We start from the raw sequence: 25614 nt of genomic DNA on the forward strand, positions 1-25614 counted from the left end.
AAATCTTGCAATTTACTCATTTACTACTCATCAAAAATAGCAAACCATCTTCAAATTTCAGAGAACATAAGGCTGGAAACATTTGGTAAATTTAAAAAAGTAGGGAAACAGAAGTACAAAATAGTAGTAAAAAGAATAACTGTTTCCTTACACTCAAAATGTTCAAAGCCATCCATTTCCCTAGGACTTACCTCAAATGGTGGAAAAATGACTCAAAGTACGAAGAAAAACCACAAGAAATCCTAAAATACACTGGCCTTTGCACAAAGCCAATCAATCCATGCCAAAGAAGCTGATAGCTGTGGTAATCTATACCATGGTTAGGGCTACAGTGCACAGTGTTGGAAACTACATTTGACTCTGAATCTGTTGCGAATGAATGAACAAATTCAGCTCTCCTTTAAAACAGTGCTCAATGTAGTCAGACTTGAAAAAAGTATGCAGACCAATCACGAGGTTGATCTTAGTTTCAGTGAGCTACATTGCAGTAAAGTTAGTAGAGATGAAACTGAGCACACCGAGCCCAAATGGTTGGTTTTAAAAGAGCATGAGGACATGCAACCCAGAGGGCACGATGGAAGTAATGATGGGAGAAAAAGGAGAAGACCTTCCGGAAAGATCATCACTGACTTCATACTGAAAGACACGGACAACCCTTCGATAAGCTATGCTATTCAGAGAAGGAGGATGTAAAAAAAGAGAGTAAATAAGAACAGAAAAGGGAGCACCATTCACAAGGAAATTATACAAAGATGAAAACATTTGTCAGAAAAAGGACAAGACATACAGAAACAAAGGGCGTGTACACAAAATATAGATCCTCTAAAGTGAAAGTGGTCCAGTTTTACCTTCAACTTCTTCACGTGGAGACAGTTACCTGGTGGTTCTATGTAAGCAACATGTATGATGCAACATGTAACCAGCGACTTGATACCAAACCTGCAGTGGCTCAACAAAGCGCCATCACTCCAATCTACCCATCTTTCAGATCACAGACCTTGATTTCATCATCTTCGCATTATGTTGATTTGACCCCACTCACACACACACACACACACACACACACACACGACAGTAAAATGTGATATTCACCCATCCAGAAGATATGTCCTGATAAGCAGAGTGATTCCCAAGCATCAGCGAGGTAGCAGCAAGAGAGGGAAAAAGTGGGAAAGGGGTATGGGGGGGGGAGAAAGAGACAATGGTTAGAAACACTAGGCAGGGGCACCATGGTCATTGCCCTCTGACAAACACAGAAATACAGTGTGAGCACAGGTACATCCGCAGTATGATCCAGTTTGAAACATTCACAGATCACTTGTGTGGTTGTGTAGAAGTTGTAACAGTGCTCCCCATCCACCCACAACCAAAAATACACAAAATCATGCTTTGCCTGTGGCCTATTCAGTGAGGAAAAACATTCAGAGCATTGCAGACACAAGTGTGTTGTGTACAATTGACAAGAAAACGATCTCTGGTGGAGTCGAGCATCATGTCAGTTTCATACAAATCTATCTGCAACTGTTCACTCGTCGCTCCGATGAATAGCACCATGTTTCCTTATGGCCAGAGAACAACAAAGTGGCAGAGAAAGACAGGACATACATTTCTGAGCAGCATGCACATTTAAAGTTCAGGTAGCTCCATTGATTTCTTATTGGGTAAGGTGATGCATGTACATTTATTTGGGTTTTTAAAATGGAATGGTATTAACATTCTCCCATCCTATTCCTAGAATATACCTATATATCAAATAGCAAGTGCACTGCCTTCCTAGCACAACAGGTCCAGACCCTACCTGGTCTCCTGCAGCCACTGGTGGAATGCGTTGGCGTGCTGCGCAAACTCCTGCCGCAGCTTGTCGTTCTCCTCCTGCCTTCTCTGCTCCTTCTGCAACTCTAGCTCTCGTTCCTATATAGATGGATGGATGGGATGAAGTGCTTCCCAGACAAAATGCAGATTCCCCCCCCCTTGTATTAAAATAAAATGTTTCCCAAATGCTCTGTGTGATCACCCGCCAACGTGGCTACTGAAAATCTACCCACATTTGGCAAGTGTTAATTTCCCACCCTGTTGGAGATACAGCACAAACAGATCTGGTCCCAGATCTATCTCCCACCCCTCTTCACCTTGATGATCTTCTGCAGGTTTCTCCAGGTCTCCTCCAGGGCCTCCATGGTGAACCAGGTGTAGGGGTTGGACACCACCTGGTAACTCTTAATCTGCCGGTCCAGCTCAGCCAGCTGGTTGAAGTCGGTCTGCGCGGAGCTCAGCGACGAGCGGAAGGCCTCGTGGGCGTCGCGCAGAGCCCGGATCTCCTCCAGCGAGTTGCAGCGCACCGGGTCCGTCAGGTCTTCCTCTGCATTCTCAAACCAGCTATTGAAGGCCGATGCCTTCTTGGCAAAGGTCAGGAACAGGTCTTCCACCTGAGGGGGGGGGCTCGATTCAGTGATGTTTGACGGACTATAATATGAACACCAATGATGATAATCTATGAATTGTAGTCATTAAGATATCCTACCTTCCTGAAGTGATCCTGGGCCTCCAGCAGCTTCTTCTTGCGAGCCTGTGAGTTGTCTAGCAGCTTGTTCCAGCGCTTCATGAGGGCGGCGTGGCGGGCCTCAATGGCCTTGGACTGGACGTGCTTGGCCGCCAGCAGCTGGTCCTTGAGGGCCGTGATGTTGGTTATACCCTCCTGCTGGAAGGCCTGAAGACCAGCGTCAAACGTCTCCTGTAGACGCGAGGAGGGAAGGAGGAACATGAGGCATGGGAGAATGTGTCTAGCTGATGTGAGGTGAGCTTTTCTGGCAGAAAATGGCGGCCGTGGCATCCCTCATTTGGGAGATAGACATTGCTACAGCGTACCTGCTTAGTGAGCAACGTCTGCACAGAGGAGAGATCTCGTCCGTAGTCATCAGTCTTCAGGCTGTTCTCCTTCTCACCTGCACAAACAACCGGACCGTACAGATTGAATAATGCACTCAAATACACATCCTTTCATCTTTTGTGAAAACTTTGAGTTAGTTCACCCTCAAGAAAGTGAAGAGCTTTAAAGACTGAACACAACAGTGTCATTGAGAAACTCCTCTCGCGTACCGATCCAGGACTCCACCACGTCGGCCTTCCAGTTGAACTGCAGGAAGGCAGAGTTCTCGTCCAGCTTGGCTTTCCTCATGGCAGCGGCCCTCTCCAGCTCAGACACCTTGCCCCGCAGGGACGTCATCTTGGCTGAGATGCTGTCCACGTGGTGGTTGTTCTGATTGAAGGACACAGACACACAACATATGCATTTAAAATCAGTCTGGGACAACAGCCAGTCTAGTGAAAGTGTAAATTGTAAAAAAAAATAAAAAAAATAAAAAAAAGTCAACACATTCAGTTGGTACCTGGTCTCTTAATCATAACATATAATTTGTCCGGTCAGTGTTTGGCTGAGACGTACCTTGTTGACGAGCTCGTCTCCGTTGGAACACACATCATTCACTCTGTCCCTGTGCACGGTGAAGTCAGTCTCAAAAGCCTCATGCTTCTTCAACAGGCCCTGCACGGCGGCCAGGGTATCCCCGTAGTCTTCGCTTCCCACCAGATTCAGCTTCTCGTTGATCCAGGCTTCCTCCTCTTCAACATTCGCAACAAACTGCTGGTATTCCAGCGACTCCTCCAGCCTCTGTCCCCTGATCACACATACACAAATAAATAACATTATCAATGAATGCCCAAGATAACGGGGTTCCACTGGTGTGTGGTGTGCATGTTCATTTGTTTTTGTATCAGATTGGGCTGGGACGATACCAGTATTGCGTTTTTGTCAGAATGTGTGCGCGTTAGTCAGAATGTCTGTGTGTGTAAGTGTATGTGTATCAAAATGTACCTGTGTGCGTGTGTGTGTCCAGTCTCACCTTGCTGCAGCCAGGTCCTTCAGCTCCGTCCAGTGTTCCTCAAACTGGCCCAGCCTCTGCTCAATCTCCTCCTGGCCGATGGTGTTGTCATCAGACAGCTTCTTCCCAGTGTCCTGCACAGACTGGATGGCTGGCTCGTGGGCCCCCAGCTCAGCCTCCAGCCTCTTGTGTTTCTTCCTCAGATTCTGCACTCCTGTCAAATCACGTCCATAGTCTTCCGAACTAACCAGCAATTTCTTTTCTCTGAATGGAGATTAAAGAGACGGAGAGAAAGAAAAAAAGAGAGCGAATGTGTTAGTAATTGACCTCAATGTCTCAACACCAACAACCCTCCAAGACATTGTCTTGCATCCATTCCTCCACAACTCCAGGGGGCGCTCTTACTTTATCCAAGACTCCTCATCGTCCAGGTCCCTGAAGAACTGGTGCAGGCGGTGAGACTCGTTGAGCTTGGCGCGGCGGCCGCCAGCCATGCTCTTGATCTTGGCGAAGCGTCCGTTGACGGCGTTGCGCTTGTCCTTGACCTGGGTGGGGTCGAAGGCTGTGCTGGCCGTCAGGCTGTCGGCCTGGCCGTTCAGGTCCTTCAGGCGATCCTGTAGACACACGGAAAGACATTCAACGCAAAGCACAAACCTGTACTGGTGGATATCTTTAGTGATTTGTACAAAAAAAACATTAAAAGACAAGACGTTATGTAAGAATGATAAGTTCAATAGGCGATGATTGACCAGCGGTTTCAATGTCGAACCAGTGTCACCTTTCAACCAGTTATCATTTAACACGGAAGTGTACAGATAACATATTTCACATATAGCATTTCTCACATTAAGTACATCAAGGACCCCCAGCTGAGGCCAGACAGACTATCATTCAGCCATTTTCAGACGAGGTCTTCCCCTGGTCCAACTGAAGAAGCTCAGTCCCATGATGGCGGTGGCTGTAGTTTAACAGTGGGATATGTGGACGTAGGATACATTACCTCATGAGCAGAGATGTCGGCTTCCAGAAGCTGGTGTTTCTTCAGCAGGTTGTTGACGGAGGCCAGGTCTTTGCCATAGTCCTCAGAGGCAAGAAGGGCCTCGACCTGCAGAGAAAAACAAGAGAACGGTAGTTCCTCATCGTCTTCGTCTTCGGAGAGCATTTTCCCCAAAAGTATTTCTCAGTATCTTTTATTTTTTAGGTAGGTGAACGAGTTAGCGCGTCAAATCCAACTATTTTAAGCCCATTTAAAATCTGTCTAACATTAACTAAATTGCTGGAAACAAACTCGGAGGTGATGTCTTTTTGGCTGTCTGTTCAGCAAATCAAACCTCTCCTTTTCTAATCTTACTGACTATCTGTGCAGGTCTCAGATAAATCCTATTAAAACATCAGGGTTTTCAGTACTGAGTACATGATTTCTCATGATAAACCTAATATCAGCATCTTTAACTTCTGAGAATTGTGTGGTGGATGGGAACCTTTCACAAAAGTGATCTAATTTTTACATTTTTACATTTGCATTTTTAGTATTTTATTGTCTTTTGTTTTTTACCTCAGAGAGCCAGAAGTCAAAGTCTTTGATGCCAGTGTTGAAGTTCTGCTGTTTGTTGGCTTCTTTCAGCTTCTGGCTCTTCTCTGCCGACTTGTTCACCAGGAACTGCCACTGCTCGTCCAGGGCACCGAGACGCGACTAAAGAACACATGACCGGTTAGACACCCAGTTTTGGACTACTGACAAAAAAAGAGTAGATGTTGAACTAGGCAAGAATCCGTTCACGTTGCTTGAATTGCATAGAAAGAGAACATTTGTTTGCAATGTGATCATCATGTTTTTCTCAAAGGCTTTTGTCCTTGAAGTGGATTTGTATGTAAATAAACATTTTTATACTTACAATTATAAGGTGTGTGTATAGGACAAGTAAGCTGTTTAAAAAGTGTGTGTGTGTACCTGAACTGCGTCCTCACTGCCGGCGCAGGCCCCTCTCTGGATGAGGGCGTTCCCTGTGTCGATGACCCCACGGATGCGGTCTGCGTTGGCGTGCAGCTCCGCCTCGAAGGCCTGGTGCTTCTGGTGCTTACTCTGAGAGCGCAGGCAGGGGAAGGAGGGAAGAGACGGGGGAGAGAGAGGGAGTGAGAACCATGGAGTATAGAGAGCCAGTGGGTTTGGTGCTGAATGGGTGACATCTTCCCTTGGATTGTGTGAAAACACATCCGGTAGGCTACTTAGATACGTGTTGGTAAGGGTTGATGTACAATTGAAAAGGCAATTTAGTCATTTAGCAGATGCTCTTCTATTGAATAAGTGCATTCAAATAAGGAGGCAAAGTATACAGTGAATTTGGAAAGTATTCAGACACCTTGACTTTTTCCACTTTTTACGTTACGGCCTTAATCTACAATGGATTCAATTGTTTTTCCCCCCCCCACTCATCAATCTACACACAACACCCCATAATGACAAAGCAAAAATAGTTTAGACATTTTTATTTATATAAAAATAAACATTCACATAAGTATTCAGACCCTTTAACTCAGTACTTTGATGAAGCACCTTTGGCAGCAATTACAATCTTGAGTCTTCTTGGGTATGACACCACAAGCTTGGCACACCTGTATTTGGGGATATTCTCCCATTCTTCTCTGCAGATCCTCTCAACCTCTGTCAGGTTAGATGGGGAGTGTCGCTGCACAGCTATTTTCAGGTCTCTCCAGAGATGTTCGATCGGGTTCAAGTCCGGGCTCTGGCTGGGCCACTCAAGGACATTGAGACTTGATCCGAAGCCACTCCTGCATTGTCTTGGATGTGTGCTTAGGGTCGTTGTCCTGTTGGAAGGTGAACTTTCGCCCCAGTTTGAGGTCCTGAGCGTTCTGGAGCAGGTTTTCATCAAGGATCTCTCTGTACTTTGTTCCGTTCACCTTTGCCTCGATCCTGACTAGTCTCCCAGTCCCTGCCACTGAATAACATCCCCACAGCATGATGCTGCCACCACCATGCTTCACCGTAGGGATGGGGCCAGGTTTCCTCCAGAAGTGACACTTGGCATTCAGGCTTGGTTTCAGCAGATCAGAGAATCTTGTTTCTCATGGCCTGAGAGTCTTTAGGTGCCTTTTGGCAAACTCCAAGCAGGCTGTAAAGGGCCTTTTACTTAAGAGTGGCTTCCGTCTGGCTACTCTACCATAAAGGCCTGATTGGTAGAGTGCTGCAGAGATGGTTGTCCTTCTGGAAGTTTCTCCCATCTCCACAGAGGAACCCTAGAGCTCTGTAAGAGTGACCATCGGGTTCCTGGTCACCTCCCTGACCAAGGCCCTTCTCCCCCGATTGCTCAGTTTGGCCGGGCGGTCAGCTCTAGGAAGAGTCTTGGTGGTTCCAAACTTGTTCCATTTAAGAATGATTAAGGCCACTGTGTTCTTGGGGACCTTCGATGCTGCAGAAATGCTTTGGTACCCTTCCCCAGATCTGTGCCTAGACACAATCCTGTCTCCGAGCTCTACGGACAATTCCTTTGAATTGTTTTTTTGCTCTGACAACTGTGGGACCTTATATAGACAGCTGTGTGCCTTTCCAAATCATGTCCAATCAATTGAATTGACCACAGGTGGACTCCAATCAAGTTGCAGAAACATCAAGGATACTTGCACCGGAGTTCAATTTTGAGTTTCATAGCAGAGGGTCTGAATACAGGGCCAGTTTTATTTTATTTGCAAACATTTTTAAAAACATATTTCACTTCCTCATTATGGGGTATTGTGTGTAGATTGCTGAGGATTATTATTTATTTTTTTTAAAATCCATTTTATAATAAGGCTGTAAAGTAACCATGTGGAAAAAGTTAAGGGGTCTGAATACTTTCCGAAGGCACTGTATATATTAGAAAGGCACTTTTTACAACAAGGGTCAGTCCTTTTTTGACACACGTTTATGTTTGTGCGTGGAGAGTGAATATCTCCTATTTGGGGCTATTGATTATGCAGGGCTTGACATTAACGCTTGTATAGATTTCAGTTTGAACACGTATAAAAATAAAACACAGAAAAAAAATATTTAACAAAATGTACAATATCAAACAATTAGGCTACTCCGATCATAACTGGATGTGATGTTTTGCTCACTGTCCTCCCAATCTCTGCAGATCGCATTGGAGTATAATTATTGTAGGCCTGCATTGACAGGCACGAGTAGTCTTTCAATCATGCATTCACGAGATATGTTTTTGAGATCAAAGCGAGCTTAGCTGCATTTGCACATTTGTTGATAATAATAGCTAGTTAGAGTTATTTGCCCAGTTATAGATCATTTTTGGTCAGCAATGAAAACCATTGAGAAAGTAATGGTGTGTGCCAGTGGGCTGTTGCCACGGGAGAGAAAAAGCTCGCTAGAGAGTAAATTGCTCAGCAGGTAAAACAGACTAACTAGATAACCAGCCAAAACTACACTGTTTTTTGAATTGGCTCTCTCGTTAGTTAACTATTAGCATTAATGTCATTGTCATGTCTGAAGTCCTAAAGTAACTTTCCACTGGCAAATGGCCAAAACGCAGTTGATACGTGTATGCAGTTGATGAAACCAATGATACATTTTCCAGTTGTAAAAGTCTCTCAAGGACTCAAAATTGGCTATGATTCTCCTCTATTCAATACTGGCCATGTAATTCTGCCAAGGTAAAAAACAAGGTCAAACACCACCAAATGAGGACAGACGATGGAATGGAGATGGAACGGACCCACAACAAAATATATTTTTGAAGATACCTACAAGATGAGAGGGTCTTTTAAAAACTCGTTCCACACTTTGTTTTTACATAACCAGAGATTGAGAGAGGTAGAGAGCAGACAAACACTTATTCGAGGTGTCGGCGCTATCCTTGATGTTACTGTGTTTGCGGCTAAAGTGTGGTTTTTGGTTTACAACCATGAATGCAGCTAGCTTGCAAAAAGGCAAGGCACATCAATCTCTCATGTTTAAATACATTTGGCAAGATTTATAGGACTACTTTTTACAACAACAAAAAAAGCAACAATATGTGGAGCAACTTTGAAGAACTGCAGACAAACAAACAAAATATATATAGAAGCCACAACCAGCAACAAAATGGAAACAACTGCAGTCATATACAAACATGTGCATTGATGGCACAAGACGGGGGGACATTAAGATGTATGAAATCCATACAACAACAACAGAAGCGGGCACTAGCTAGTGCAGATGAACACGTAAAAACACGGGATGGCATTCTACACACGTGTCTACAACAGACAAGGCCACAGAAAACCTACGTTGGGTGTTAGTTTAGCAGACACACGACTCAACTTACCAGCAGCTTGGACAACTATAAACGAGATTAAAAAAAACAGAGGAGAGATTCAGTCCCAAATAGACACACATGGGGGTTGGTTCAGTAGGTACAGGTAAGGGGGCATTGTAGTCATTAACAGGGAGCAGCAATACATTTACACAGTATTAACCTGCAGTATTGAAACCACTGACAAGTTAGATGTCATTTATATTAACAAACACTCCCCCTCCCCTGAAATGGGTTTACCCTCTTTTGAAACCAAATTAAAAATGCCTCGTAGGCCAGGTTGTGGAGGAATTAGTGGGGTTGCCAACATTTTTTAATAAATACATGTCTAAAAACAATTACAAGACAGAATTATGGCAACATACACATGTTTGAGACAGATCATTTGAAAAACAAAAACATGTTAGAGTAAATGTATTTATTGGTTTTAATATGAATTTAAAAAAGGTTATTTGTTGATGTAAAAATCGACATTTATCCATTTTAAAGGTTAAACCGTTAGATTTAGGGTGGGGTCACCAGATATTCTGAAAAAAGGGTGTTTCAAGTCATTATTTGATCATGATCAAGTCAAAGTATTTCAGATATTTGTCATCCTACTAATGGTTATGGGGTAAGGTAAACTGACCCTAGATCAGTGGTTAGGGGAAGCCCTTGGAGATGCTGAAAGCCCTCTATGGCGCTACCGATTGCTATCGGTCTTTTGTGGCAAGTGTGCCCACAATCCATCTCTATGGTTCAGCCTTGAAACTCCAAATGTGGAGCCTGTCATTGTGATATTTTTAGCCAATCCTGTACCTGGATGTTGGTGGGGTCCTTGTAGGACTCGTCGGTGGCCGTCTGCAGCTTCTCGCTGATCCAGGCCTCAATCTCATCCACATCGCGGCTGAACTGCTGCAGGGTCTGGGACTCGCCCAGCTTGGAACGCTTCTCAATCATCTGGGCCTTCAGACGGCGCCACCTACAGACCGGGAGGACAAACGCAGGCAGGCACAGTTACACTAGGGCAGGCAGTTACACTATGGCAATTCCATGGTAATGGAATTACGCTGAGACTTTAAAAAGTATGCCAAACAAAAACCATTGATTTCAAAGTTTAACAAACCATATATCAGTGGCCAATTCCATGGTAACGGTATAATGCTAACAGATACGCACATGCAAAGTTGTACAGATGGTCATCTAAAGAGAAAGCTAGAGTGACCTGTCCAGGACTTCGTTGCGACGTTTGGAGATCTCAGGCTTGGCGTAGTGGTCGGCGCCGACCAGCTGGTCAGCAAAGGACTGCAGGGCAGCGATCTTCTCCCCCTGCACATTGATGGCCTTGTCAAAGTCCTCGTGTTTCTTGATGAGGGCCTCCACGCTGTCCAGGGAGTCGCCCTTGTCGTCGCTGGCCAGGAAGGCCTCGCGCGCTGCCATCCAGTTCTCAGCCTGCTCACAGTCACGGTTGAACAGCTGAGGGAGGAGTGGAGAGAGATTACTCACTAGGATAAGTTTTTATACTGGCTAGGTTAGTAATTGACTTCGTCTCGAGGCTGTGTGTAGTATAATTATTACAATTTTTATTCCATGGGTTGGCAGCACACAAACTAGATTAGGCCTAGTTCATCAAAAAGGTACAATGTCAAGTCTGGAGCAAAGGAAACTAAACTAACAGACACACCAACATGTCCTTAAGTTTAAATAACCAAAAGCCACTGAGACGAGGTGTTTTGTTTTTGCAAGGCTTAAGGAATGATCTGCCACCCTTTTGTGCCCCAGAAGGTAAGCAACAGGGGGGCTTCTAAGACTGCATCATTTAAAAAATATATTTCTATTGAGGTTTTATGCTGTGTAATTTCATTTACTTAAATGAAGTTATAGTTCAATTACGGTCAAACATCGCCAATTTGCGAGCTTGGTGTGTGTGCTGTGTCCCTGTATGGAGGCAAGCTCAGTTTCATAGTTTGTTCTACAGTGTTAATGATTGAATGTGTCTGTCGGTGTCCGTGTGCGCGCATGCGTGTCTCCAACCTGAAGCTCCAGGCACTGGTCGAGCATCATGCGTCTCTGGACCCAGGCCTTCTCCAGGTCGGCCCTCTCGTGGTCCAGGGCCTCCAGCTTCTGTTGGATCTCCGGACTGGCGTAGTGGCCGCGTGCCAACAGCTGCTGGCCAAACTGCTCAAAGGCCTGGAAGGTTCCGGCACGGGCGTCAATCTCAGTACGGTGCTCCTGGAAAGAGGGAGAGAGGATGGTAAGATTACAGGTTTATATTGGATGGACTAGATGTTTGTGTATGTCCATATGTGGAATCTGGTTCACCTGGTATGTCCACAAGATACAGGGGATGGATGGTACAAGTGCTTGTGTGTGCATCTATGTGTATATACCAGTACCTGGTGTCTCTCCAGCAGGGCCTCAGCCCCGGTCACATCTTTGGCCAGTTCCTCTGAGGAGACCAAGCTTCGGATGCCGTTAATCCAGGACATCAGATCCCTGAAGTCGGAGAGGAAGCGCTGCAGGTCGTGGGAGTTGCCCAGCTTGTCCTTGCGCTGGTCGGCACGTGCCACTAGGCTGCTCCAGGCCGTGTTGAGCTCTGTGCACTTCTCCTGGATGTCGTCCACAGCCTCCGGGTGGGACTGGATCAGACGCTCCGCCGTCTCCCCCAGAGACTTCACCTGGAACAGGAAGGCAAAGATCCGCTAAGGGTTATTACATTCTTCAACCTTTTTTTAGTCCCTGTGTGTTTGGCTGGTCCTGCTCTTACTGAGACGCAGTATCTTCTTGAAGAAGGAAGATCTACACAGTAGATAAATGCATGCGTTTCTGCTCACCTCATCTTCAAGACTTTGATCAATACTGACCATCCGTCTTCAAGACTTTGATCAATACTGACCATCCGTCTTCAAGACTTTGATCAATACTGACCATCCGTCTTCAAGACTTTGATCAATACTGACCATCCTTTGATCAGTCTTCAAGACTTTGATCAATACTGACCATCCGTCTTCAAGACTTTGATCAATACTGACCATCCGTCTTCAAGACTTTGATCAATACTGACCATCCGTCTTCAAGACTTTGATCAATACTGACCATCCGTCTTCAAGACTTTGATCAATACTGACCATCCGTCTTCAAGACTTTGATCAATACTGACCATCCGTCTTCAAGACTTTGATCAATACTGACCAAGTGAAAGTGTGTGTGTGTTTCCGCTCACCTTGTCTCCCAAGGCGGCCAGGTCTCTCTCAAAGCCCTCATGTTTGCGCTGCAGAGCCTGAACGCTAGCCAGGTCGTGGCCGTAGTTGTCGGTGTTCAGGGCCTGGTTCTTCTCCTCGATCCACTCCTTGGTCTCATCCGCATCCCTGAGGAAAACAAGCAGCCATTTAGTTTTTCATTTCACACCAGCCATTTTGTTCAGTGTGTTAAAATATTAATGTCCACCAACTTTCTCTTTGAGGTGATCTTGGTCTTCATCAGGAACCTACATGAGCTAATAAATGTGTCACTTTAATATGCTCCTACAAACACACCCCCGGACACCGTTATCACCCAATCACAGGATCCAATAACACCCATGAGGCCTTTGCCAAGGTTTCTTGATGTCTGTGTGCAGACTTTAATATGCAGGTTTCTTCTGCATCCGCTTGAACATAGTGTGTATGTATGTGCTCTTCATATGCCTTCTGTGGATGTGTACCTGTGGAACCTCTGCACCTCATGGGCACTCCCCAGCATATTGCTCCTCTCCTCAGCCAGCTGTTGCAGGGACCTCCAGCGGTTGTTCAGCTCCTACAAACACACCCCCGGACACCGTTATCACCCAATCACAGAGCTAGACAGAGCTTCTCCAGGATCCAATAACTCCCATGAGGCCTTTGCCAAGGTTTCTTGAACCCAGTGCTCCAATTTAGCCGATTTAAATTGAGTGAATGTTTTAAGGAATTGATTAATGACTTATTTTCAGGATATTATTTGATATATAGACTCTTGGTTGCATATCCTTCCAGGTTGGGATAAATTCCATTTCAACTCAATGAATCAAAACAAAATGACTTATTTTTTTAGATGAACACTTCTCTGAATTGACTGAGTTACAATGGAGTCCAGTGGAATGGAGCCCAATACTAGTAATCTTGAGCAATGAGGGTCTTAAACTGATATCAGTTGTGAATATAAATTGTGAATCAGTAAAGTGCTCATTGATTCAGGTTGTGCTCCATGTGTGTTTGACAGACAGACAGACTGGTGGTAAAGGAGGCTGTTGGATAAAAGGGGTTGGTAACGAGGAACATGGAAAGTCAGACTGGGAGATGGATGAATGTCAATGACGATACACAGGATGGAGAAACAATGGAGAAAGAAATGACAAAACGCTAGGGAAACAAAAATATGGCGTTGAGGCATATCTCAATGCCTTTTGTACCAGCCATCCTTCATTTAGAAAACGCATAACAATGGTTAAAGGAGAGGGGGATGAGACAAATGAAAACAGGAATGAGGGACAAGGCCATTCAATGACATCGACGACATGATGAGAACATAAATACAACGTAAAGACTGTAGACGCGGATAGAGTCCAGACCGATGATGGAGGTGTCTCCAGAACGAGCAGGATGCAGGTATGAGGCCAGCGAGGAGGACATAAATGCGAGGGAGGAAGGGGGCGGGATTTGGGGGAGGCTAGTCTTTAAAAACCTTACCTTGATAGTATTAAAGTTAGCCGTCGTTTGAACAGCCAAGCGTACATTCTACAATCAAAGGTGGAAGAAAATCAGAGCAGAAAGGAGGGAGGATAGGAAAGGAGGGAGGATAGGAAAGGGGGGGGGGGGGTTGGGACAAAAACACCACACCAGTCAAAAGAGGAACCATATTAGCACCGCAGGGGGTAAAGACAGACCATGTCTTTACACTGTTGCCCAAAAGACAGCCGGCACCATCAACACGGCGATAGAAGACCAGCAGGCCCCAAAGCACCACCATTACCGTACATGCAGTGGAGTCGGAGACTTAAGCGCCGACTAAGTTACTACAGCTCAAGGCAAAAGTTAATATTGGGTTTATGTGTAGGCTGCGTCAACAAAGATGCATATAATACCGTCTTCTAGCTAAATCCATCTATGGGTGTGTCAACATGTGTCTGACATGGTCACACTAAAAGGATATAGTTTGGGAGACAAAATGCTTTGTTTTGGATATCCATGACTAAATGCTTTGTTTTGGATATCCATGAGACTAAATGCTTTGTTTTGGATATCCATGAGACTAAATGCTTTGTTTTGGATATCCATGAGACTAAATGCTTTGTTTTGGATATCCATGAGACTAAATGCTTTGTTTTGGATATCCATGAGACTAAATGCTTTGTTTTGGATATCCATGAGACTAAATGCTTTGTTTTGGATATCCATGACTAAATGCTTTGTTTTGGATATCCATGAGACGGATAAGTTGACTGGTCTTTCTTACCTTCCATGGTGAAGCATTTTTGGAATCGGTATCATCCTGTTGGAACAAAGAGGGGAATTTGGGTTACATACGTGACAGAAATAAACATTCTAGATACATTATACTGTTAATGTATTGAAACTCAGGAGTCGTCTTTACCTTGCCAGGAATGGAACCCACCATTACTTGTTCCTGGAGTAAAAAAAGAAAAGTAAAGTTAAGCTAAAAACGTTTTACACTGGCATCCCTGGAAAGTGAATACCTTTGCTATATTTCAAACCATGTAAAATACTTTCACACAAATACTCACGTAAAAACAATTGCTTCATAGGCTTTCATCTTTGACAAATGAAACATGACATATCTCTGCACTAGCGGGCTACCTGAGCTTGGACCATGTTTGCCTCCTCTGCCATCAGGCCCTCAGACTCCAGCTCAGATGCCACCTTGTTGATGTCCCTCAGACGAGACTCGTTGGCCTTCAGGTCCTGGTGGACACGCAAGGAGAAGAAAGACCGTCACTACACAACTCACACACATTTTATTCACCAAGGTACTGGTCTAGATGGGTATGGTATAAACGAAGAAGGACTGCAGTGCACGTCACATTCCCATGTGTTCTAGCACACATTATTAATGGCTCTGCGACCGGAATATGGAAGCTAATTGGAGTCAAATCAAATTGTATTTGTCACGTGCGCCGAATACAACAGGTAGACCTTACAGTGAAATGCTTACTGGCACGCCCTTAACACTTATTCTTCTTAAAACTGCATTGTTGGTGAAGAAAGTATTTACTCAAACAAACAAAAAAATATTGAAGAGCAACAATAAAATAACAATAGCAAGGCTCAATACAGGGGGTACCGGTAGGGAGTCAATGTGGAGACTATATACAGGGGGTACCGGTAGGGAGTCAATGTGGAGACTATATACAGGGGGTACCGGTAGGGAGTCAATGTGGAGGCTATATACAGGGGGTACCGGTAGGGAGTCAATGTGGAGGCTATATACAGGGGGTACCGGTAGAGAGTCAATGTGGAGGCTATATACAGGGGGTACCGGTAGGGAGTCAATGTGGAGGCTATATACAGGGGGTACCGGTAGGGAGTCAATGTGGAGACTATATACAGGGGGTACCGGTAGGGAGTCAATGTGGAGGCTATATACAGGGGGTACCGGTACAGAGTCAATGTGGAGGCTATATACAGGGGGTACCGGTACAGAGTCAATGTGGAGGCTATATACAGGGGGTACCGGTACAGAGTCAATGTGAAGGCTCAATACAGGGGGTACCGGTAGGGAGTCAATGTGGAGACTATATACAGGGGGTACCGGTAGGGAGTCAATGTGGAGGCTATATACAGGGGGTACCGGTAGGGAGTCAATGTGGAGGCTATATACAGGGGGTACCGGTAGGGAGTCAATGTGGAGGCTATATACAGGGGGTACCGGTACAGAGTCAATGTGGAGGCTATATACAGGGGGTACCGGTAGGGAGTCAATGTGGAGGCTATATACAGGGGGTACCGGTAGGGAGTCAATGTGGAGGCTATATACAGGGGGTACCGGTACAGAGTCAATGTGGAGACTATATACAGGGGGTACCGGTACAGAGTCAATGTGGAGGCTATATACAGGGGGTACCGGTACAGAGTCAATGTGGAGGCTATATACAGGGGGTACCGGTACAGAGTCAATGTGGAGGCTATATACAGGGGGTACCGGTACAGAGTCAATGTGGAGGCTATATACAGGGTGTACCGGTAGGGAGTCAATGTGGAGGCTATATACAGGGGGTACCGGTACAGAGTCAATGTGGAGGCTATATACAGGGGGTACCGGTACAGAGTCAATGTGGAGGCTATATACAGGGGGTACCGGTACAGAGTCAATGTGGAGGCTATATACAGGGGTACCGGTACAGAGTCAATGTGGAGGCTATATACAGGGGGTACCGGTACAGAGTCAATGTGGAGGCTATATACAGGGGTACCGGTACAGAGTCAATGTGGAGGCTATATACAGGGGGTACCGGTACAGAGTCAATGTGGAGGCTATATACAGGGTGTACCGGTACAGAGTCAATGTGGAGGCTATATACAGGGTATTACGGTACAGAGTCAATGTGGAGGCTATATACAGGGGGTACCGGTAGGGAGTCAATGTGGAGGCTATATACAGGGGGTACCGGTACAGAGTCAATGTGGAGACTATATACAGGGGGTACCAGTACAGAGTCAATGTGGAGGCTATATACAGGGTGTACCGGTACAGAGTCAATGTGAAGGCTATATACAGGGGGTACCGGTAGGGAGTCAATGTGGAGGCTATATACAGGGGGTACCTGTACAGAGTCAATGTGGAGGCTATATACAGGGGGTACCGGTACAGAGTCAATGTGCGGGGGCACAGGCTAGTCGAGGTAATATGTACACTACCGTTCAAAAGTTTGGGATCACTTAGAAATGTCCTTGTTTTTGAAAGAAAATAAACTTTTTTGTCAATTAAAATAACATCAAATTGATCAGAAATACAATGTACATTGTTAATGTTGTAAATGACTATTGTAGCTGGAAAAGGCTGAGTTTTAATGGAATATCTACATAAGTGGGTTCGATTACAGGCTGAAAATGGCCAGAAACAAAAAGACCTTTCTTCTGAAGCTCAGTCTATTCTTGTTCTGAGAAAGGCTATTCCAGGCGAGAAAATTCCAATAAACTGCAGATCTCGTACAACGCTGTGTACTACTCCCTTCACAGAACAGCGCTGTGTACTACTCCCTTCACAGAACAGCGCAAACTGGCCCTAACCAGAATAGAAAGAGTGGAAGGCCTCGGGGCACAACTGAGCAAGAGGACAAGTACATTAGTGTCTAGTTTGAGAAACAGATGCCTCACAAATTCTGAACTGGCAGCTTCATTAAATAGTACCCGTGGAGTGAACTTCCAACCTCAACTTTAGATACCGATATATTATGTAATGTGATTCTGTATGTATCACGATTTATCACAATTCTATATTTATTGTGATTTCGATACTACTACAGAGGGAAAAGAGCCATGAGACAACGAGTTTTGATCAGTCATAATGAAAACATGTTGTCTCACCAAGATTGAGGCCAAGCCACAGAAATACCTGAGTTTTGACAGCCGACTAGCACAAGCTGATATTACCTATCTAGCAGAGAATCGATACTTAGAATATATCGTCAAAAATATTATTGCGGGTGCGTCCCAGGTGGCGCAGTGGTCTAGGGCTGTGCCACCAGAGACTCTGGGTTCGAGCCCAGGCTCTGTCGCAGCCGGGAGGTCCATGGGGCGAAGCACAATTGGCATAGCGTCGTCCGGGTTAGGGAGGGTTTGGCCGGTAGGGAAATCCTTGTCTCACCGCGCACTAGCGACTCCTGTGGCGGGCCGGGCGCAGTGCACGCTAACCAGGTCGCCACGTGCACGGTGTTTCCTCCGACACATTGGTGCGGCTGGCTTCCGGGTTGGATGCGCGCTGTGTTAAAGAAGCAGTGCGGCTTGGTTGGGTTGCGTTTCGGAGGACGCATGGCTTTCGACCTTCGTCTCTCCCGAGCCCGTACGGGAGTTGTAGCGATGAGACAAGATAGTAGCTACTAACAATTGGATACCACCAAATTGGGGAGAAAAAGGGGATAAAACCTGTTATTGCGATACTCTACTGTATGGATTTTCCCCCTCATCACTACTAAAGCCTAAAAGGATGAAGTACAGTAAGTCAGCCCTCTCCTACTCCCGGCAGTACCTTCTGGAAGTCGTCAAACTTCTTCTGCAGCACCTCCACCTGCTCCAGGTCAGAGCCCAGCTCCTCGTTGGTGAGGGCTCCCTCCTTCTCGTTGATCCACTGCTGTAGTTCGTTGGCCTCGCGGAACAGCATGAACTTCTTGCAGCTCTTTTCTAGCATGTCCTTGCGTTTCTCGCCCAGCTCCAGGAGAGTGCCGTACCTAAAATGACAGGATGGAGATTTTAGAATCCCCTTTGTTGTAGAGCGAGAGAGCGAGCACTGGAACCAGTCACAAGGACCACGACATTGAAATGGGTATTGATTGAGGGACTGGCAGGAATGGCAATGGCTGCGTTGCTCGTGGGAATGCGTGGTGGCTTCACAAACATGACACCTAGAGGGACACTCTGGTCCTACTCACAGTTCCTCCACCTGCTTCATGCGTACAGACACACTGCACGCCTCCTTTGCGCCCGGCCTACTCAGTCACAAACATGACATGCGCAGGCAGGCATTAGCAGTTAGGGAGGGAAACAGAGGAACAGACAGAGAAAGGCAAGGCCGTTAGTGACAGAAAAGTTTAAGTGCTACTGGCTCACTGGACTGTAATGATAAGGAAGAGACTAAAGGGAGACTAAGAAAAAAAGACCGAAAATTTGAGGGAGGGGGAGAGAGAGAGACTGGGACATTGAAGAGGTTAATTGTTAATTAGCTAGGCTAAGATAGGAACGTACATTTGTTAAAAACATTAAACCAGTCGGGTCAACAGGTTACGTTCTAAGTTAGAGGTAAAAAGGTGGTAAAGAACCACAGGAGTGGACTGAAGATGAGTACTGGGGCATGTAAGAGCAGAAGTCAGAAATTACAGTGGGAAAGGCATGGTAATTTGGAAGTGGGTTAGGTAGGACGAGGCACTTACTGGTTCTCGATCTGGTCCTGGCGGAGGCCGATGCTGCCCTGCTCGTCCAGCAGGTTCTCCCTGGAGGAGGACTGGGTGGGGTCTAGCTTCTTGACGTAGGCCGCTGGCACAAAGCCCTGGCGGTCGTTCACCTCCACCTTCCACCAGTCCTTCAGCAGGCGAGAGAGGTCAGGAGAGAAGACGCACAAGACAAACATGTTATTTTTGTCCCCCATAAGGGATGAACATGCATCCCATTCAGTTCATCCTATCTTGCTTATACCTATCAAATTATTTCCGTTCTACATCAAGTGCCTGATCATGGGTATGGACTAGCAGCAGTTATTTGTGGACCTGGCCCTGCTTGGAGCAAGGCTTTTGTTCATCTCGCTAAGATGGTAACTTTCTTTTATTATACAAGTTGTGTGTACACACACACACCTTGTTGGTACTGTTGAGCAGGGTGAGGATGTCTCCCTTCTTCATGGTGACCTCACGGGGGCTCTTCTCCTGGTAGTCATAGAGGGCCAGCACCAGCTCCTTGCCAGTCTCATCATCGGTGGGCGCAACTTGTTGCTGCAGGTGGAAAGGAAACAAGTGTGAAAGGTGCAATCTAGACAATAGCAACATGAAAATATCCGTTTGTGTCTATAACAGACCAGGAGTAGTAAAGAAATTATTGATTTGTTGGTACTCTGGTTCTCAGATGTTTGCAAAGATGGAAAAAGATGGAAAAATAGTTGAATTGTTCATAGAATGTTAGCTAGCTAGTTTAGGCATTTATAAAAGTTGTAAAATGGTGCACATTCATTTCACGATAAGGCTAAAGATGCAATGTGGGTTCCAGACTTACCCTGCAGGATTGGGCCTGCTCCTTCAAAGCCTGGATGCTGGTGCCATAAGCACTCAGGTCAGACATCAGGGCTTCGTGCTTCTTCAGCAGGGCCTCAGCCGAATCCTCATCCTTGCCGTAGTCGGGACTGGCCACGATGGGCTCTTTCTCCCTCATCCAGGACTCTGCCTCGTTGGCGTCGGCGAAGTACTGCTGTGCCTGCAGTGAGTCCTCCAGGTCCTGCCTGCGCTGCCCGGCCTTGCCTTTCAGGGTGTCCCAGCGGCCGTTCAGCTCCCCCAGCTTCACCTTAACCTCCTCCCCAGCAAAGTGGCCTGGTGGGGACCACAGGTTTATTTGCAGCGTCTTAAGTAAGCACCCTAGACTTTTTTCCACATTTTGTTGTGTTACAAAGTGGGATTAAAATAGATTGATCATTTTTTGTCAACGACTACACAAAAGACTCTCAAAGTGCAATAAAAATTCTAACATTTGTCAAAGATTTATGAAAAATAAAACATTTATTAGATAAATATTCACAGCGCTGAGTCAACACCTTTGGCAGCGATTACAGCTGTGTGTCTTTTTGGGTAAGTTTCTAAGAGCGATTACAGCTGTGTGTCTTTCTGGGTAAGTCTCTAAGAGCGATTACAGCTGTGTCTTTGGGTAAGTCTCTAAGAGCGATTACAGCTGTGTGTCTTTCTGGGTAAGTCTCTAAGAGTGATTACAGCTGTGAGTCTTTCTGGGTACATTTCTAAAAGAGCGATTACAGCTGTGAGTCTTTCTGGGTACATTTCTAAAAGAGCGATTACAGCTGTGAGTCTTTCTGGGTAAGTCTCTAAGAGCTTTCCACACCTGGATTGTACAACATTTGCCCATTAATCTTTTCAACATTCTTCAAGCTCTGTTAAATTGGTTGTTGATCATTGTTAGACAACCCTTTTCAGGTCTTGCCATTGGTGGCAACCCATCTGTTTTGAGCCCCACCTGTTTAGCAAACAAAAAAATAATAATAATCTTTGAGTCAATAAAGCCGCATACAAACATGGCCTCTTTTTTGCTATCTTGAGTAAGGCAGCTCCAAAATTCAGGTGTTTCAGCTTAGCTCAGTGCTTTTCTGTGGTGGTGGGGCAGCCAGTGGAAAATATTGAGTGTAGGGGTTGGTAATGTTCTCTAGTTGTGCCACTCATGAGGACACTACATCGCCACAAAATCTACTGGGAGAGCTTGAAAATTCAAGCCCCTTGGGTGCTGCCTGCCATAGAGTTACATTAGAAGTGCCCATCCAAGAAGGCTTAAGGTCATTGGCCACAGATCAAATGGACGTCCAATCATGTCAGATCTACAGTAGTTTTGATTGGACTGATCATGTCAACATCATACTTTCAAAATCTTAGCTAGCTGGCTAGACACACAGTCATCATGAATCAAATCGGCAAATTCTGGCAAATTCTTTTGAATCCCTGTCATATGAAGAGAAATATTCAAATCACAAATTCAACAGTGAGTGGTTTGGAAGGAATCAGTGGCTAACTTGAAGCATTGCAAAGCAATCACTAGCCTGCTATTCCGTGGTCCAATTCTGGGTTTAAGGGTATCTTTTCCAAGCTTAAAAACACGGATAAACATTCACACGCAACACCATGGGCCAGAAACAGTTGAATACATTGGCCATGCTGTCAATTCAGCATGACTTCTGCCGTGTTCAAAACAACTGGAAACTCGGAGCTCCGACTGAGGAAAAAATAATAATAATAATAAAAATTTAAAAAAGTTTCATCCAACTCGAAGTCGGGAACTCGGGCCAGAGCTCCGACCTGAAGATCACTGACGTCATGATTCAACCTTGTTTTTTTCCTGAGTTCCCAGTTGTCTTGAAAGCACCATAAATCCAGACCATGATGACAAAACGCCACCTTCCTGTTCAAGTGAGCACAACACAACAAGGTGAGTCCAAAAATGTATTGTATGCTGCTGCATGAATGATGTAATATGCCAGGGAGATGAATACTGTAGCTAAGAAAGTAATACTAAGCGTACGTTGTGCAGTAAGCTGTTAGTTGCCCATGTGACTCACTATTCGTGTTTTGTCCCTTTCCCCCTCAAAACTTAGCCTAATTTTCTGACTTGGTGGTGCACATGTAGCCTATAGCCTGTCTTAGAGAAATCATTGAATATTGTATGAGCTTTCATTGTCTGGTTATATGGCCCCTTTATTTATCCTACGGTTCTGACTTGGGAGAATACTGCAAGAAACGCCCATGTTCTAAATTCTGGCTCTATACATTTCAAAAGTGCTAAACAAATACAGTACCAGTCAAAAGTTTGGAGACACCTGCTCATTCAAGGGTTTTTCTTTATTTGTACTATTTTCTACATAGTAGAATAATAGTGAAGACATCAACACTAGGAAATAACACATATGGGATCATGTAGTAAGCAAAACAGTGTTAAATAAATCAAAATATATTTTAGGTTCTCAAAGTAGCCACCCTTTGCCTTGACAGCTTTGCACACTCTTGGCATTCTCTCAACCAGCTTCACCTGGAATGCTTTTCCAACAGTCTTGAAGGAGTCACCACATATGCTGAGCACTTGTTGGCTACTTTTCCTTCACTCTGCGGTCCAACTCATCCCAAACCATCTCAATTGGGTTGAGGTCAGGTGATTGTGGATACCATGCCATCTGATGCAGCACTCCATCACTCTCCTTATTGGTCAAATAGCCCTTACACAGCCTGGAGGTGTGTTGGGTCATTGTCATGTTGAAAAACAAATGATAGTCCCACTAAGCCCAAACCAGATGGGATGGTATATCGCTGCAGAATGCTGTGGTAGCCATGCTGGTTAAGTGTGACTTGAATTCTAAATAAAACTCTAACAGTGTCACCAGCAAAGCACCCCCACACCACCTCCTCCATGCTTCACGGTGGGAACCACACATGCAGAGATAATCTGTTCACCTTTTCTGCGTCTCACAAAGACACAGCGGCTAGAACCAAAAATCTCTCTATAAGAATCTCTGTTCTTATCAGACCATAAGGACAGATTTCCACTGGTCTAATGTCTACTGCTCGTGTTTCTTGGCTCTTCTTACTGGTGTCCTTTAGTAGTGGCCTCGTTGCAGCAATTAGACTGATTCACGCATGTTGAGATGTGTCTGTTACTTGAACTCTGAAGCATTTATTTGGCCTGCAATTTCTGAGGCTGGCAACTCTAATGAACTTATCCTCTGCAGCAGAAGTATCTCTGGGTCTTCCTTTCCTGTGGCGGTCTTCATGAGAGCCAGTTTCATCATATTGTTTGATGCTTTTTGTGACTGCACTTGAAGAAACTTTCAAAGTTCTTGACATTTTCCAGATTAAGACACAACGGTCAGTCTAAGTATTGGACTGTCGTTTCTGCTTTTTTGAGCTGTTCTTGCCATAATATGGACTTAGTATTTTACCAAATAGGGCTATCTTCTGTATACCACCCCTACCTTGTCACAACACAACTGATTGGCTCAAACGCATTAACCTTTTGCGTGTAGGGGGCAGTATAAAAAAATGTACCAATATGAAACTGGTTATTATTTCAGATTTCTTCACTATAGATATATATATATATATATAGCTCAAAAAAATTAAGGGAACACTAAAATAACACATCCTAGATCTGAATGAATTAAATATTTTTATTAAATACTTTTTCTTTACATAGTTGAATGTGCTGACAACAAAAATCACGCAAAAATTATCAATGGAAATCAAATTTATCAACCCATGGAGGTCTGGATTTGGAGTCGCACTCAAAATTAAAGTGGAAAACCACACTACAGGCTGATCCAACTTTGATGTAATGTCCTTTAAAACAAGTCCAAATGAGGCTCAGTAGTGTGTGTGGCCTCCACGTGCCTGTATGACCTCCCTACAACGCCTAGGCATGCTCTTGATGAGGTGGCGGATGGTCTCCAGAGGGATCTCCTCCCAGACCTGGACTAAAGCATCCGCCCATTCCTGGACAGTCTGTGGTGCAACGTGGTGTTGGTGGATGGAGCGAGACATGATGTCCCAGATGTGCTCAATTGGATTCAGGTCTGGGGAACGGGCGGGCCAGTCCATAGCATCAATGCCTTCCTCTTGCAGGAACTGCTGACACACTCCAGCCACATGAGGTCTAGCATTGTCTTACATTAGGAGGAACCCAGGGCCAACCGCACCAGCATATGGTCTCACAAGGGGTCTGAGGATCTCATCTCGGTACCTAATGGCAGTCAGGCTACCTCTGGCGAGCACATGGAGGGCTGTGCAGCCCCCCCCAAAGAAATGCCACCCCACTCCATGACTGACCCACCGCCAAACCGGTCATGCTGAAGGATGTTGCAGGCAGCAGAACGTTCTCCACGGCGTCTCCAGACTCTGTCACGTCTGTCACATGTGCTCAGTGTGAACCTGCTTTCATCTGTGAAGAGCACAGAGCGCCAGTGGCGAATTTGCCAATCTTGGTGTTCTCTGGCAAATGCCAAACATCCTGCACGGTGTTGGGCTGTAAGCACAACCCCCACCTGTGGACGTCGGGCCCTCATACCACCCTCATGGAGTCTGTTCAAACGGTCAGAAACAGACACAAGCACATTTGTGGCCTGTTGGAGGTCATTTTGCAGGGCTCTGGCAGTGCTCCGCCTGCTCCTCCTTGCACAAAGGCGGAGGTAGCGGTCCTGCTGCTGGGTTGTTGCCCTCCTACGGCCTCCTCCACGTCTCCTGATGTACTGGCCTGTCTCCTGGTAGCGCCTCCATGCTTTGGACACTACGCTGACAGACACAGCAAACCTTTTTGCCACAGCTCGCATTGATGTGCCATCCTGGATGAGCTGCACTACCTGAGCCACTTGTGTGGGTTGTAGACTCTGTCTCATGCTACCACTAGAGTGAAAGCACCGCCAGCATTCAAAAGTGACCAAAACATCAGCCAGGAAGCATAGGAACTGAGAAGTGGTCTGTGGTCCCCACCTGCAGAACCACTCCTTTATTGGGGGTGTCTTGCTAATTGCCTATAATTTCCACCTGTTGTCTATTCCATTTGCACAACAGCAGGTGAAATGTATTGTCAATCAGTGTTGTTCCTAAGTGGACAGTTTGATTTCACAGAAGTGTGATTGACTTGGAGTTACATTGTGTTGTTTAAGTGTTCCCTTTATTTTTTTGAGCAGTATATATATATATATATATATATATATATTAGTAAAAAGAAAAGAAAAACCCTGTAATGAGTAGGTGTGTCCAGACTTTTGACTGGTACTGTAGTTATAGACTGTCCTAGCACGCTCATTAATATGTCTTAATCGAAATTAGGGACTCCCTCTTATCTGTTCATTGTCTCCTTATGCCATAGTTTGTACATCTCAAATTGTCAGTAGAAACCATATTTGTTTAAGTCAGCCATAAGCTATGTGTTTTTTAAAGGCAATAAATGAAGTTGAATGAAAGGCTCTGCAGATAGCCAGGTGTAGCAGTGGTAAGGATTCACTCCATGGTGCTGGAAAGA

General features: G+C 45.3%; 1 protein-coding gene across 6 annotated transcripts in view; it reads right to left on the bottom strand.

Annotated features, from left to right (window-relative positions):
- The window catches only part of LOC115147095 (spectrin alpha chain, non-erythrocytic 1-like), a 63195-nt gene that overhangs the window by 2739 nt on the left and 34842 nt on the right, over nt 1–25614 (bottom strand). For 2 of the 6 annotated variants that reach the window (XM_065004614.1, XM_065004610.1), the window contains exons 16-43: nt 20113–20423; nt 19701–19835; nt 19281–19429; nt 18783–18839; nt 18383–18581; nt 14995–15099; nt 14771–14803; nt 14633–14668; nt 13867–13914; nt 12864–12955; nt 12384–12528; nt 11557–11838; nt 11195–11392; nt 10386–10636; nt 9980–10142; nt 9194–9208; nt 5830–5961; nt 5434–5571; nt 4879–4983; nt 4284–4492; nt 3900–4142; nt 3443–3674; nt 3097–3256; nt 2866–2942; nt 2522–2731; nt 2130–2426; nt 1799–1911; nt 1093–1110 (exon numbers count right to left, since the gene is read on the bottom strand). In XM_065004614.1, the coding sequence (XP_064860686.1) occupies nt 1093–1110; nt 1799–1911; nt 2130–2426; nt 2522–2731; nt 2866–2942; nt 3097–3256; nt 3443–3674; nt 3900–4142; nt 4284–4492; nt 4879–4983; nt 5434–5571; nt 5830–5961; nt 9194–9208; nt 9980–10142; nt 10386–10636; nt 11195–11392; nt 11557–11838; nt 12384–12528; nt 12864–12955; nt 13867–13914; nt 14633–14668; nt 14771–14803; nt 14995–15099; nt 18383–18581; nt 18783–18839; nt 19281–19429; nt 19701–19835; nt 20113–20423 (4153 nt within the window). The remainder of the gene's footprint in view (nt 1–1092; nt 1111–1798; nt 1912–2129; nt 2427–2521; nt 2732–2865; nt 2943–3096; nt 3257–3442; nt 3675–3899; nt 4143–4283; nt 4493–4878; nt 4984–5433; nt 5572–5829; nt 5962–9193; nt 9209–9979; nt 10143–10385; nt 10637–11194; nt 11393–11556; nt 11839–12383; nt 12529–12863; nt 12956–13866; nt 13915–14632; nt 14669–14770; nt 14804–14994; nt 15100–18382; nt 18582–18782; nt 18840–19280; nt 19430–19700; nt 19836–20112; nt 20424–25614) is intronic. The other 4 variants (XM_065004612.1, XM_065004611.1, XM_065004613.1 and 1 more) reach the window with 4 other exon arrangements.

This window comes from Oncorhynchus nerka, linkage group LG19 (genome assembly GCF_034236695.1).
Source record: "Oncorhynchus nerka isolate Pitt River linkage group LG19, Oner_Uvic_2.0, whole genome shotgun sequence".
Lineage (NCBI taxonomy): Eukaryota > Metazoa > Chordata > Actinopteri > Salmoniformes > Salmonidae > Oncorhynchus > Oncorhynchus nerka.